This window comes from Rhinolophus sinicus, linkage group LG15 (genome assembly GCF_036562045.2).
Source record: "Rhinolophus sinicus isolate RSC01 linkage group LG15, ASM3656204v1, whole genome shotgun sequence".
In the NCBI taxonomy this organism is placed as follows: domain Eukaryota; kingdom Metazoa; phylum Chordata; class Mammalia; order Chiroptera; family Rhinolophidae; genus Rhinolophus; species Rhinolophus sinicus.
Window position 1 is genome coordinate 29,283,837 of NC_133764.1, and position 15,666 is coordinate 29,299,502.

General features: G+C 39.6%; 1 protein-coding gene across 1 annotated transcript in view; it reads right to left on the bottom strand.

Annotated features, from left to right (window-relative positions):
* Positions 1–2,417: 2,417 nt before the first annotated feature.
* The window catches only part of PITPNC1 (phosphatidylinositol transfer protein cytoplasmic 1), a 215,199-nt gene continuing 201,950 nt past the window's right edge, over positions 2,418–15,666 (bottom strand). Inside the window, exon 9 of the mRNA XM_019732864.2 lies at positions 2,418–6,848. Coding sequence (XP_019588423.1) covers positions 6,532–6,848 — 317 coding nt within the window. The 3' untranslated portion in view covers positions 2,418–6,531. The remainder of the gene's footprint in view (positions 6,849–15,666) is intronic.

A 15,666-nucleotide genomic window follows, 5' to 3' on the forward strand; every position in this document is an offset into this window, starting at 1 on the left:
ACCCAGTAACTCAATTTCTGGGAGTTGATCCCAAACAAATAATTAAAAAGAAGACATAAATTATGTTATAAAGATGTTCCTAACAACACGCTATATAATAAAATCCAGAAAATAGCCTAAATGTGATATAACAAAGGAAGATTTAAATAAACTATGGCTTGCCAACCCAATGGAATACTACACAGCTGTGAAAAATGATAAACAAGCTATATACCAAACGCAAAGGTGTTTATAAGACAATTCAAAATCCGTGAAGCATTCTGTAGAAAGGTATGCATATGAGTTATCTTCGCACAGAAGAGCAAAGCCTAAAGTACTTAATGAAGGTGAAAAGAAAATTCACTTCCTTGGGTCTGTATAATAGAATTTTTTAAAATGCGAAGAAATAGCTCTTTCTGAGAGTGGAAAGCTCAAACTTGCAGAAATATTTCTAAATTTTCAAGTTGTGTTCTGAGAAGAGGCACAACCTATTAGCACCGAGGGACTGACTTTAACAACACACTGCGCGGAGAGCAGCGAGCTATCTTTGGAATGTTCTGGATGTAATCATCACTGGTGTGCTTAAGATCACAAAATGATTCTCAAGGGTTGCTAATGAGCAGAAAACTGCCAGCATCTTGCATGTAGAATCGTTTGGGAGCAGGAGAGTTATTGTGGAATAAGATTTTTAAAAAAAATCACAAAGGTCCAGATTTGGCTGCCCTCAAACACCCTCGAGTGACAGTGGCCAAATCTCCCTTCTACAAGTGAAAAGAGGCGAAACGACGATCCCAGTCTCTTGTGTCTGCCTTCAGTGCATAGCGTTGCTACTTCTAGTTAATTATCCCCTAAATTCCAGGTGTTTCATTCAGCTCAGTAACATTGTGCACTAAATGGCCTGATTCACTATGACTGGAGGCCATGTCCAGTTTCTTTGGCTACATATTAGCTCAAGTTCTCAATGCTGGGACCAGAGCAAGAGCATTAAGTGCAAAGTACCAGACTCTTTCCAATTTCCCCAGCAGTAGAAGTAGTTCAAAGTCTAGACTTGAATAGGATGTCTTACTAGATAGCATGCTGTCGAAAAGGGAGACTGTATGGGAGTATGGAACATTAGAGGGCTTATAATTAAGCAGAAAGTCAGTATAACACACCTGGAAACAGCTTGCCTGGAGCAACCACACGAAGTCAAACACTTTCACACTCTCGCACACGGACACGCACGGTGATTGTTGTTCCAAGGCCATCAATGCTTCAGGGTTGCATATAGGAGTATTTTAGGATGGGGCTTGGAGAAAAGATACATGATTTATTCCGAACTTGGGAGGGCGAGGTACAGTTGGAAGTTGGAAGCACAGAACCCCAAGTGGACTGAAGGAAACAAAAAATTTTAGAAAAGAAATGTGGGTGTTCAGAAGTCTGAGAGAAACATTCAAACGAGATAACACCACGATGAAAAGCGATATAGGGAAACTGGAGGTATTACATCCTTATAGTATTTAACACTAGAATGTTAAGTATTTAACTTAACATTCAAATGTTAAGAATCTGGATAGTTCGGCCCCAGGAAGAAACAGCCAACCTGCTGTACCCAAGTTTGCTGCTTGAAAGTCAGCCAGCGACCGTGTGTGTTTGTGTGTTTCGAAGAGAGAACTAAAAGGCAGCGTGGTAGTGAAGTTGGAGCTCCAAAAGCAAGCGTGTCTTAGTTCACTGGATTAGTGCTACCTGGTTCCGGGGACATTCGCAGGGTAGTAAGCCTAGTTATGGGGCAGTGACATGAAGCGGGGTCCAGATACAATCAGAGACTAGTGCACACGATGTGCGTGCTGTTATCCCTTTCAGGATGGAAGAAGACAGCATGGAGTGACAGCTGTGTTGTTGCTTAAACTCTGAGACGATTGAACAAGGGACAGAAAAACTTGTCTGTCCTCACTCTACTTATCCCCAGAGGACAAACACTTTTGTGAACAGGGGCTGTTAAGCCTGGAGAAACCACATCAGAGGGACTTTTGCTCACTTTAGAAGGGCCTGCCCTGCAATGGAGAATCTGATGTCCCACTGGGGTGGTTCCTACAGATTCCCTCGGGGTGATTTTTCTTGGATATCACTCCCATTTGATGAGGGAACCAAGCACCTGTTGGATGGGTGAGTCTATGTGTGTGTATCCTGCTGGGTTACAGTCTCACCTTGGGTATTTATTGGCTGGGTAGTGGGGGCCGGCACCCAGGCTTTTCCTCCCAAAGGCTCTGGCCCTGAAGGCACCATAGGACTAGGTTCCTTGCACACAAAGTCCCCCTGAACTGGGTCTAAGTACTGGCCATTGGCTTGCTCCTCCTTCTTTGATGGCTTTTTTCCCATCAATCCACAAGTTCACTATTGCCAACAATCCCTTGAGAAAAGAGAAAAGCTTGAGAAAGAGAGGAAGCTACGCTTGGAAAGAAGATTGCTTTGTACTTTATTTACAATAGAATGTAAGAAAAAGTAAGTTAACAATAATAAATAACTGGGGAAAAAACACAAAACAGCCATAAAATGACACAGAACAATGGCATGTGTGAGGGTCAACTTTTGTTTGCTTTGCTTATAATCTAGAACACTGTGCAACCCCAAACTTGGTCCTTTAGCTGTGGCAGTGGTATACTGACTGAAACTGAAGGGAGACTTGCAATTCAACAGACATGCTTTCAATTGAAAAAAACCAAAAAACACCAAGAGGCTTATCGTAAAGCATTCGTTAACAACAAAATTACAATTAATAACGCATCTGGGAAGTTCTCAACATATTCACATTCTCTTATTGCACTAAACTCCTGCAAAGCTGAAGCACTTACATTTCAAATGCAGATTGTTTGGAAGGTAGAACACAGAAGAACCTGGTATGTGTGGCCTCCCCTGTGCTATTGTGTAGCAGTTCAGTTTCAGCAAGAATGCGTACTTTTAAAGAGTCTATCCATGACCAGTTAGTCACTGGACAGACATTTTTTTTTTAATTGCAGTAATTATGGCTCAGATGGCAGACGGTCCACTAGCCTACTGAGTCAGATGATCCATCAGAAAGGGACTAAAACTGTTTAGAGAATTCTTGTCTATTGGATTATCTGAGTACATTATATGTAAATTGTACTCTGCCCTTTCTGAAGAGTAAAATTCCTATTGACCTAAACCACTGACCTCGCTGTCTCTGAGCCATGAGGAGATGCTAAGGAAAGGAGAATTTAAAAATACACATAAATATATCAGCCTTGAAATGATTTCTTGAGAAATGTCAGAATCTATTCTCTTAGGTCACTAATTTTATTAGCGTCTCGAAAGAAAACCACATAATTACTTTTGGGGGTGTTGTGTTTTTTAAGTGTCTGTGTTCCATTCCCACAACAGCGCTCCTTAGAGATTTATTTTCACAACCAAGTCCATGGTTACTAAATACCTGCAGATAAATTAAAACCATTTCCCACCTACACAGATGCAAAACCATGAGAAGGGTTTATAAATTAACTCGCCAACGAATGCCTATTGTGTCAGTTATAACGGTGGTCACTGAAAAATGTCATGGCCTCCTGTTTTCAAGCTTTTCCTTTGCTTTGTCACAGCCCAAAAGTAGAAAAATGAAATGGTCTTCAGAGCGAACTTCTGACAAAGTTTATGGGGTAAAAACACTGAGACCTTCTTATCCTGGGAAAGCACAGTCAAAGCGGCAAGGCTGTACCACAGTCAACAAAAAGCACATGGGCATTTTGCATCAGAAATTCACCCAAAGTAAGAAAATTGACAGCCGTTTTGATGGTCTTCACTACCATCAGAGATGAAGATGGTGAGCAAGTATGTGTTGTTCTATGGGTTATTTAGTTTGGCTACCAGATTAACCGGCGGTTTGTCTGATTCACCATACTATATTAATATATATAGGTATATCTATACAGGTATAATACAGTTTTGGTGAATGAAGTTGAAGGTTTCCACATTGCAGACGGAGGCACTGAGTTAAAGATTCTATTTTCCCCCAAACATGCTTAATGAATTCAAGTTTCTGTTTTGTTTTTTTCTTCTAAGTTTCCATCATGCAGCCATTTAATGTCCATCCTTATAGGAATTATTCACGTTTTATATACACATTCATTGCAGGCTTGTACCCCACAATAACAAATTCATGTATGGAGAATGTAAAATGACATTTGAAAATCAAGATAGATAAAATATTGAAGTTATTTACGCTTGTGACGACTGGAGTAAGTAAGCAAAGTAGCTAAGCACCCTCCCCCGTTTATTAAATGCACACAAACCACAGGGAGACAGAAAACTGAACATATTTTAAGAACACACATTTGATGGCTAAAAATCACACTATCACCAGCAGTTTGCAATTGATGTCTGTGGTATTGTGCTGGCTAAGAGAGAAAGAAAACTCACAGAAGGAAATCAAAAATTAGCTTTCCAAAGCATACAGAATTGTTGACCTTGATAGCAGAAGCTACTTTACAAAAAGGGAAAACAGCAGTGGTATGAATGGAAAAACGAGGTGTCAGATGTGTTAACAACCTGCACAAAATAAATCCGTTCTATGCGCAAATAGTGATCCCACGCCATCCGGATTTCAGCTTGCAAATCAATGGTAAGCAAATACACACGCTATGGCTGTCTTCTGAAAATAGAATTTTGCTTTCTAAAGCCAAACATTTTCATTGAGTAAGTACTACTGCGTGGAGAGGGAGCGTTGAGAAGTCCAAGGGGTTTAATAAAAGTTAAGTTTTCCCACAAGCAAAAGTCATGCACCATACCATGCAAAGATGTCTTATGACAAGGCTATCATTCTTAGGGAAGGGATGCACAGTTGATTTAAGCTATTGGCAACGGGGTATCCTTGAGTTCTGGGTTTATTTTTTGAGCGAAATGCCAACCTGTAGTTAAAGAAATGATCTTGACAGTTTGACGTATGATTTCCACTTGGAGCTGGGCTCACGGGGCAGGGGCCTGCACCTTGGGAGAATCTGTCAACTTGAAAGACACTATGCGCAGTGCTAAGCACTGAGAGAAGCAGGCAGGGTCCACTGGCTGAGAGGCTGAGAGAGGAGAATACCTCCTTGGTCTACCTTGTTTGCTCTGGAATCTGTTTGGGGAAGGTCCTTTCCTGAGGTTGGAGGTTAAGGTCAGGAAGGCTAGCTGGGGGCTTAGAGTTGCCCAATTACCTGTTCTCTTCCTCTCTTGGAGGACAAAAGTAAATGCTAGGTTCTGCTTGCCCTTCCTTCTGCGTTTAAAGGCAGTGAGGTGCGAAGGTGGCAGATTTTTCTCTTTCTGTCACTTGGGTGAATGATCTTGCCTCCTGTCAACCTTGATTCTAATCTTGCGTCACCACTACTCGAAGAAAAGAAAGTTAGAGGGGCATCTTTGATCACGCCTCCTCTTTACAAATTCTATTCATTCTCTCCTCCTACTTGACAGTATTTCCTCGACTTCTGTGACATTCCCAATATTTGGATTTCAAGGAAGGAGCAAGAGAATGACAGTCTTTTCTAAGGTCCAGTGAAGGGCACTCTGTTCCAAGAAGTCTGGATGTTATTAAAAATAAAACCCGGAGGGGGATGGGAGACCATTTTCTTTTTCAGGGTTTCCAAACCAGACATTCTGACAGTACTCGAGTCCCGCTAGCTTACTCTACTTCCTTGAACTTCTTTAAATGGGCAAATAGTCAATGAATTCTACTCAATTAATTGCAAATTCTGAGAATTTTAATGGATGATGGAAGCTGAAAAGTTAAGGTTTGTTGGTACCTGTAGAGAAAAAAGATATTTGCCTCACCTCGGCCTCTTGGTTCCTAACCCAACTCTTCCAAAATCAGTCAGTTAAGGTCACATTCATCCATGCAATTCTTAAGATTTCTGAGGCCATGAGGGCATCAAGGGGAAAGTTATTAAAAGACAGAAACAAGTGGAGTCTTTATTAAATTCTGTGAAAGGTATAAATACGTTATCATTAATTGCACTTGGAGCCTCTTTAGGTTGATAATTAAAATTTTCAAAAAATTTAAAGTGTTAATTAGGCCCCAAATCCTGAGTCAGACTATCCAAAACAGGAATCTTAGTAACTACTGGTATTCAAGTATCGGTGATGAGCAGTTCAAAATTTAACAATTAGGGATGTTACGCCTGAGAGTATTTTTGAGAATTTCAGGTTTCATGGAAGGAAACTGACTTCACTATTTTACCACACATTGTAACACACTGGTGCAAAGTTTTCACTCATTTACTCTTGACGTCCATACCAACCTCATCAAATGCCCAATAACAAGGCTACCTCCCTGGCTTCCAGCTGTGGCTATAGAAGATTGATTCCTTCAGTCCTTTGCGTCTTACGTCTTACATTTAATATGACACTGTGTGGCATACCTAGGGAATCATGTTATATGTGAAATTACTTAACCACATGCACACTCAGAGATCGAAGGGACATGTGTGAGTGACAAAGCAGTCTTTTTCTATATTAGAAGATTCTAAAAAAACAAACAAAACGAAACCCCCGAAACGAAAATATAAAACCCCATGAAAGATTCATAGGAAGTTACTCTGATTTGGGCCGACATGGCTTATCTGAAGAGTGGACGCCAGGTAAATTCAGGGTAGCTCTTTTCTCAGGGTCTGGAAGCGTGAGAGTTTCTGGGGCCGATTTTTTCCGGGGCCGATCTTTGGGAACCGACAGAAATTCTGGGGCGTCTGTGTAGAGAGGTGTGGACGGGGCGCTAGAAGGCGCACTACGCACTGAAGAAGGCAGCAGGGGAATGCTCGAGATAGAAATTGCGGGTGGGAAAACGCCAATTTTCTTGTTGGTGGCTTCCTGAGTGGCTCGTTCGAATTCTCGGACTTCATCCATTGTCATGTCTTCAAAGGAAAGAAAACATAGAAAGAAAAATGAGCAGCGATTTAGAAGAGACGCACGTGGAGTCATCACTATGCCTGTTTTAAAGGACCTATGGGAGCCCTATGATAAAGGGGCCCCTCCAGATTATAAACCCAAATGATCGTTGACACGCTAAACCCTGAATTCGTTCTTTTCACTGAGGCAAACCTCTGAAAAAATATTCCAAGATTTCCCAAAACACTCTTCTGAATATTTTAAGTATTCTGAATAGGAACGGTTTGGGAGAGTACAGAGGGAGAGGGGGAGGGGAAAAAGGAGGGGGAGGGGAAAAAGGAGGGGGAGGGGAAAAGGCAGGGGGAGGGGGAGAGGGAGGGGGAGGGGAAGGGAGAGAAGGTGTGTCACGGGTATGGTATAAGGAACTATTATTAGACCTGGACATCTTTTCTATAAAGGGAAATAATTAAAGTAATGAATGGCCCCCAAATGATGTATATTACTGTCTTTCAGATTACGAAAGCACAATATACCCTAATAGGGTAAATAGGCAAATCAACAGAACTTCTCCACATGCTACCCTTTTATTCAATAAATATGTTTTTTTGCATGCTAGGGGTTACCTGTTTCCTAACTGTATATCCATCCTGAGATTGTTTAGATATCGTGTTTTAATTAATTCAGCTTAAAAAACAAGATGATGAAAACAACAAACCCTGCTAATTATCCTCAAACCCAAAACACGACAAAACAAAAACAAACCATTTCTCAAGGAAACATAAAAAGAATAGAGAACAAAGGGAGAAGATAATTTAATGAATGAGAATTTTATTTAAAAGGAAAAAAAGCATTATTTGTCATTCAAGAAACCAATTCAGTGATGCCTCATTTAACAGGCATTGTCACATGATGCAGACGTCCCAAATGCCGGAAACTTTCTTAAATGAGAAAAAAAAAATCTTTTAAATGTTAATCTTTCCATAATGTATTTAATGTATTAGATACACTTACAAACTTTCAAACAAAATATATCACTGCGCTTTAATTCTGTGACGACTTCTTTCTCAGGGTCTATTTGCTTTTTATAGTTTGATATTTCTTCTCTCATTCTCAAGAACTCTATTATTTATTATTACTACTACTACGATTATTACTATTGTTAAGTTTACGACTAATTATTCTCAGTCTAACTATCCCTGGTATCCTTTGCTACTTTTATTTGCTGGTAATGGGAAAACAGTTAACTGGGCTTATTAGAAAAAACACCGAATGAAGGCCTAAGAGCTTGGCCTTGAGTAAAAGGTGACATCTGCTGTCCATGGATTTTCTGTATCTGTTTTAGCTTCCTAGTCACCCATCTTTCATCCTTAAACTTAGCACTTGAAACTTCCCTACATGATACTGCATAAATTAGCATGAAACAACACAGCTACTTTGGAAATATGAACTATGGAATGAATACTCATAAGATGATATTAATCATTAGGGGAGATATAGCTATGCATATTACATATACACGTTAGGTCATATCATATGAGCAAACCAGAAATATTAAAAAAAAATCCTTAAGAGGATTTCCTGGAAACAATTATTAAAATTTTCTGAAAGGGAAAGGTTTTACAAAGGAAATAAAAAAGTATGGCTGTGCTGATGTAATATAGAATTCAGAATATAACACGAAAAATTATACCTGCAAACGGCCCACTTTTAAAAAAATACTAAGACTATTAAACAAGCTAAGAAATGAGATTAAGCTTTCTTAAAAAGAGCTCTTTCAAAATAACACTGAGACTGTCAGAAACATTTCAGCAAATCGGAGTATGTTTCTGCTGTAATAAATGGATGTCATCTTGGAGAAAAATCAGGCTTTCTAAACAAGTGTCTGAATGTAGTGCTTTCCTCCACACATCCAGCAGGGAGCAGAGATCACCCAAAGTACAGAATTTAGATTCTACACTCCCTCCCAGAGGCACTTAGTCGTTCCCATCCTTGAAGGCACTGAAAATGGTCAATTGAAAAGGAGATTATTTCCTTAATGCCGTGTTCAGGGATGTTAACTTTGCATGATTTCAATTTCATTTGTCCCTACTCGGGTTGATGATTATATTTTATTGAGCACCCATGCAGTTTTATTTGTAATGGACAGCAGCCCCTTGATTTCAACCGGTTTTCATTATGATAGAGAAGAAAGACAATGGAAAAAACAAATGATCTTCAATTTGATGGGATTCCACAGAATAAGGGAAATGTAAGCATTCAAAACAACAACTCTGTGTAACTTCTGGGGAGATAGACATCTCTTTGGCTGAAGTCATGGAAACGCCTGTGAGTTGCAGTCAGAGAACACACGGGCTTTCCCATGGGGAGAACCATTCCAGGTATCACCATCTAACTGGTCAACTGACCTTCTAACCCTAATAATCACAGTTAAATGAAAAGAAAACCAAGCAAACAGATTTGAGCTGAAAGCTCTGAAAACTAGAATGAGACAAAACACTGTGCTTTGTATCTTTTGGATGTGTGGAGTCTCCCCACTTCCTCTGGCTTCCTTTGTCGGGTTATACTTATAGTGAGTGAGCAGCTTTCAGAGAATGGCTGAGAGGGAACTGGTATCTAACATTCCTAAAAGATAAGGTAATTGAAAGGGATGAAAATTCAAGGGCAGTTCCCTTAAGGAGCATCTCTAACTTGAGAACAGGGACAGAGGAAGGGGGAAGTCCTGTGGGACTTGGTCTGCCCATAGAGAGCATCTCCTCGGCAGTTTTGTCAGAACGGTTTTCTGCAAATCTAATCACTGCATGCAAAATGGGGCGGAAGAGTTAGGGCCATTTCAACCTCAAGGGCAGTCACATGCATCCAACAGCAGCAGCACAGGAGACTTGCAGGGCATATTCCAAAGACATGCTCTGAAAAACCTAACTAAAAATTTCCAAGGGCAACCAAAAGGTCTTCACAACTCCAAAGCATCCATTTACAACAAAAGCCATCTCTCCATGTTCTATAACTACATCATCAAGTTCTTAAAAATCGAATATGTGTTATTCTGGGACATGAGCTAACAGACCTGTGGGCTCAAGGTGGCTCTCAAAGAGATCACGGCTCAGGCCAAAGATACATATAAGTGACAGTGATTACTTCTTTGTCACCTGTATCTCCTCTTCATTAGCACGAATGACTGCAATATATTTAAAATACTGGCACACACCGTACAGTCATCTCTCAATTTCCAACGTGCCACTAAATAACTCGAGGCTCTCTGGGGCTTGTCCTAAGTTCCGGGCTAGCTCTGGTTCGGTCCCAGCTCACCACACCTTCACTGTGCAGCCAGGGTGTATGTACGCAGCCACATCTGGACATTAACCTAGTAAAAAGGAACTGATTGGGTAAAACAGCTATATAAATAGCCGAAGAAACCATTTCAAAGCAAATGTGAAAAAAACCTAAAATACCAGATGGACCAGACACCTCTCCTTGAACAAAGAACTTAGTGCTAACTGTTTCAAAAAGTTAGAGGCATGATGTCCTAGTTTTCGTGTGATATCCTCTTTGCTGCCCCCCCTCCCCCTTTCTCTTATGGTGCAGGCTGTTCACCGGGACCACAAAATGTTTCCACTCTCCATGTTCTTGGTTTTATGACCAAAAACAACCAGGAGTCAGGCGCCTTTAAACAATCGAAATGTCTGGAAGCAAGAGGTGACACTGTCCTCTTCAGACCCAGCTCATGCTCTTCACCAACCGCCTCTGATGACACGTTTTTGTGCAAGCAGTTTGCGAATTGAGTGTTCGCAGTATTTCAAAGATCAGTTTATGTGTACGTTTGGTAAAGGGTGGGCAACATGTTTTAAAAATTCTACATACACTTGTTTGGGCATGGCTCTCTATGTCATCCACAGTGGAGGAATGCTGATTGCAAACTTTTATGTTGGTTTGTTCATGCATGTTTTTCTCGTATTCCCGAACATCATCCATTGTCATATCTGAAAGAAGGTCAAGATGTTGGCAACTTCCGTTATTAAATGCAAACTTTCAATGGAGGGGAGGGGGCGCTTTAGGGGAAGACGGTAGCTTAGCAGAAGCCAAAGAGAGGTTTAAAAAAGCAGGGGATCCACTAACTTTATGAAGAGTAAATCATAAAGTTAGTTACACCAGCCAAAGGGGGAGTGAGTACAAGGAAGTGAAGTCAGAATAGTCTTAGAACAGAGAAGAGTGGAAATTATTTAGCGGTCTCTTGTGAAGTGAGCTAAGTGGGTAGAGAGTAGTAGCACGTGGGCAGTGCCATAGCCAGAGATCTCCTAAGCAGAGTTAGAAGATCCCTTCAAGGACAGGCTCAGCTTTGTTTGGCTTAATACTTACCTCCCATATACCTTTCCAAATAGATTCTTTACATCAGTGCATTCATCAACAGAAAGGACACTTTCATTGCTATTATAGAAGACATGACGTAGAAGGCAGAGAAAGGACGTTTGCTGGTATGAGTGAGATTTGGTGCAATGCTCGCCCACGTGTATTTTTGCATAGAATACTTGGTGTCAGAGAGTGCAGGCCTACCCTGAACTTCAAGTCTAGCCTAACAGCTTGAAGATGGCTGACACTACTTCCACCCACACTGATCTATAAATAAAATGGCACATGACATTATGATTTTGGGCCTGAGTCTGCAATTTTTCAGTATTTCAGGAGAATGATCTGTTAATCCAGTGGTTCTCAATGGGGGACAATTTTGTGACATTTTTGGTTGTCACAACTGGATGAGGGTGCTACTGGCCTCTAGTGGGTAGAGGCCAGGGATGCTGTGAAATGTCCCACAATGCACAGGACCCTCCAACAGCCTCCAACAAGGAATTATGTGGTCCAAAATGTCATGGTGCTGGGGTTGAGAAAACCTGTCTTACCCCAATTGTTAAATCTTAAGGAACCCATCCATCTTCAGTATGTGAAAAGCATAAACATGACAGTTAGTCTCACTTTAAATACTTTTGTTATTTTATCCCCTACTTCCAGCGTACTCTTTGTTTTTTTTTACTACATTTTATCAAAAATTTTCCCAGATGGGGATTCTTCTGTTGCTCTCATGGCAGAATTTAACTTCATGCTTCATTACAATAAAGGAACGCTGAGCAATTGGTTAACTGACCAGCCTGTGCACTAGATCATTAATTATCTTGGTAGGGATTTAGAGCGGGTATTCACAGCTGGAATTGTTCCTTAGGTAGTTTCTGCATCATGTGGTTTGGTGTCTTTTTATGTCAGTCTATGTGTGTCATGTGAGAGTCTCTTCATTCCCAAAGGGCAGACTTGCCAGAAGTTTATGATTTGATTCACTGTGGTCTGGGGCCAAGATGGAGGGCAGCTCGAAATCCAGACCTGAGCTATGTTATTTAGCTGAACCCCTTCCCACCCCGAAACTGTCAATCGAGAATGCTGTCCATAGCAATGTAAGTATCAAGAAGGCTAAGCAGCAGTCTGGCCAAGCAAAGAGCATGCTTTTCTTTTAGAAAATCGAGGAGACTGGAAGCAATAAAGAGATGCTGCTTTGTGATTAGAACAAATGCACCTTAGTTAACAATAATAACACATTCTTTCAATACAATCACTTTAATTTCAGTGGCTGGTTATCAAAAATTTCTTAAACACTAATACACCTGGAATGAATACTGAGGTCATCTTAAGCTAAAAGTTTAAAAGTTTAAATTTCTCTATACAAATGTTCATTAGCTACTCCCCCCCGCCCCCCCATGGCGTGACAGCAATTTGGAAAACAAAAACAAAGGCATTTCCGTTTCTTTGTTCTATTGAATCCCAACAGAAATCATTCTTTATCTTTAATTAGCTCAATGTTAAGAGAGGGGCTGAAACTGTGCGACTGTGTACTTTCAAAGATATATAATTTTATGGATGTGAAGAAGGATTTAATAACAAAGGTACTCATTACTGCCTTGTTCATAAGAGTGAAAAATTGAAAACAACCCAGGGGACTGATAATACTATGCAACCATTAAAAATGATGTAGAAGCATATTTAACACTATAGAGACATGTCCTTGGTATATTGTTAAATAAAAAAGAGGCGGTAGAAAAATTGTACACATTACATGAAATCATTTTTGTCAGAAAAGCATTACGGACATTTTAAAAAGACTGAAAGCATACATTTCAAAATGTTAACAGTGATTGTTTCGAGGGGTTGGAATTATAGGTAATTTTCATTTTCTTCTTTTTTGCATATCTATATATTCTCCACATTTTCTACATCAAATATGCACTACTTGTGTAAGAAAGAAAAAAAATTATTTAAAAATTCATTATTTGGGGTCATTAGAAGATGGACACCATCAGTCTGGAGCTGGTAAGAAGACAAACTTTTTCTAGAATGTCTGCCTAGTCTAGAAATATAACCCTCCCCCTTTTAAATTAAGAGTTAAGACACAAAGTTTCAGAAAATTTCACCTAATAGGAAAAAAAATCTCCCGATCAGACCACGTAAGTAAGAATGAACAGTCCTAGTAAAGTGGTTCTCTGAAAGATAATTTGGTCTCTGCTGAGGCAGAGGGAAAGTATGTTTGCCTGAATCCTGAACTATCCCCACATACCCTACATGCTTACGGAAATGATATAAACATTTGCAATATTCCTCAGTCATTTATGGAAAGCCTAATCAAGAGAAAATGTCCCTGTTCAGGTTGTCTGGTGAAATGCATTACGTCCTGTATCCGCCAAGTATATTACCTCAGAATCTATATATGAATCCATTTTTTTAGTTAAATTCAATTATGTGCCCAATGATGGATTATCCTTTCAGAGATGATGCATTTTTATTACTGATTGATTTCCAGTGATCAGAACCTAATAATTTGGGCTCAGATCTCTTTGTTTTCAGCAAACAAGTGCTTATGTGTATCAGAGAAACTCTTTACTGAAAGAAACACTATGTCAATTATTTTGCAAGTAAACTGGTAATCACCCCTTAATTTATATATTTACTTTTCTTAAGGTTTCTTAAATAAAGGCTTTTAAAACAGGTAACACTGGGCTAAACTGCCTGATTTTAGGGAATATTGGAACTAGTGTGGTCTTTCTTCCAAGAAAGGTCCATCCTATTTGACAAAGACACTGGGCTATCAGAGGTGGACTGACAGAACAGCACTGGGAAGGAAGTATTGTGGGGGTATAAGTGCCTCCCCATTACACTTCAGTGGAATAAGATTTCCTTTCTTTACCTGCTTGCTAGGCCATTTCTTTCCTTCACATTCTCACCCTCCTTCAGGTGAGGGCAGAGCAGCTCCCCGTCCGTCTCCTATCCTAGCATGTCCCCCTGAATGGAGCCGGAGTGGAGCCTTTTCCTTGCCAGATGATTGGGCTGAGACTGGAACCTCCTCCTCTACCAGTTTTGTCAAAGGAGCTCTGGACTAGGGGATTTGGCAAGTGAGGAATCTTCTTCGACTTCCTAAACCATGAACTAATGGCACTCATCAAAGAGCAAATATACCTCAACTTAGGAGTCTGGCTCGGTCCACTTCAAGCGTTTTCTACTTTTTAAATTAAAAAAAAAAAAAAATCTGGGTTTTAAATATTATTGTTGAATCACTCAAATAATGCATGAATTATGTTCCGCAGAAATAATGCAAATAGTATTGGATATATAAAGAGTTTAACTAATTTTTTTCAATCCTATTGCTTCTGTTAATTACTCCTGAGATTACTACTGCCTGCCAAATTTTTTCCTATAAATTCACATGTATGTTACTACACACACAGTCTCATTTATTTTTACACTATGGAATCATACGATACTACACTATACACACTGTACATATTGTTCTGGCTTGTTTTGCCCACCGATGGAAAATGTACATATTTCCATACCAATACATAAGAAGAACTGCTTTATTCTTTTTAATGGTTGTACACAATATTCATAGTATGAGTGTATCATTACTTACTTGACTATATTCCTGTTAATGGACATTTACACTGAGACTAATTTTTAGCTTTTTTCAACAACACTACACTGAATAGCTTTGTACGTGTATACATGTGTAGCATGAGTCCATGTGTAGTATTCCTTAAGAATAAATTTCTACAAGGGGAATTGCTGGGTCATAGGTTACTTGTACTTATTTTTATAAAAACCATTAATTTGTTCTTTTACCTATCCAAAACTGAATATTGTCACTCTCTTCAATTTTTGCTATCAGATGGGCAAATGTTGTATCTTCCTGCTGCTTCCATTACATTTCTCGGGATTAGTAGTGAGGTTATTGGCCATTGGTATTTCTTCTCCTGTTTACCTATTCATGTACTTTACCTTTTTTCTATTGAGTTGTTGGATTTATAGTACCTTTTTATATATTATACATAGTAGTCCTCTGTTGGCTACATATATTGCAAGTATCTCCTAGTCTTTCAACTTTGTGGTGGTAATTTTCTTACAATCAGTTTAGTTTAAGGACGGCAGGTTGATTTCACAGGAAGTGGAGGCAAGATCATATATTTTAATGCCCTTTGGGATAGAAGTCAGTTGAACATACAGAGAAACTACAAATGCCAAGGAATAGAATGTCTGCAAGCAAGAATTTTGTATTGCATACTTGCAGCAGTTAAATATATATATATATTTAAGGAGGGCGCAGCTCACAGTGGCCCATGTGGGGATCGAACTGGAAACCTTGGTGTTATTAGCACCACGCTCTAACCAATTGAGCTAACCCGCCACCCCTAAACATTTTTTTAAAAGAGTCTTATAACTCTAATTCAATAGCCTGTCTGATGGCACATTATGTTTTATTTTCTCTCCACTTCCAGGCTCCTCAGTCTAAATAGAAGTAATTTTTTCTCACATTAAGTC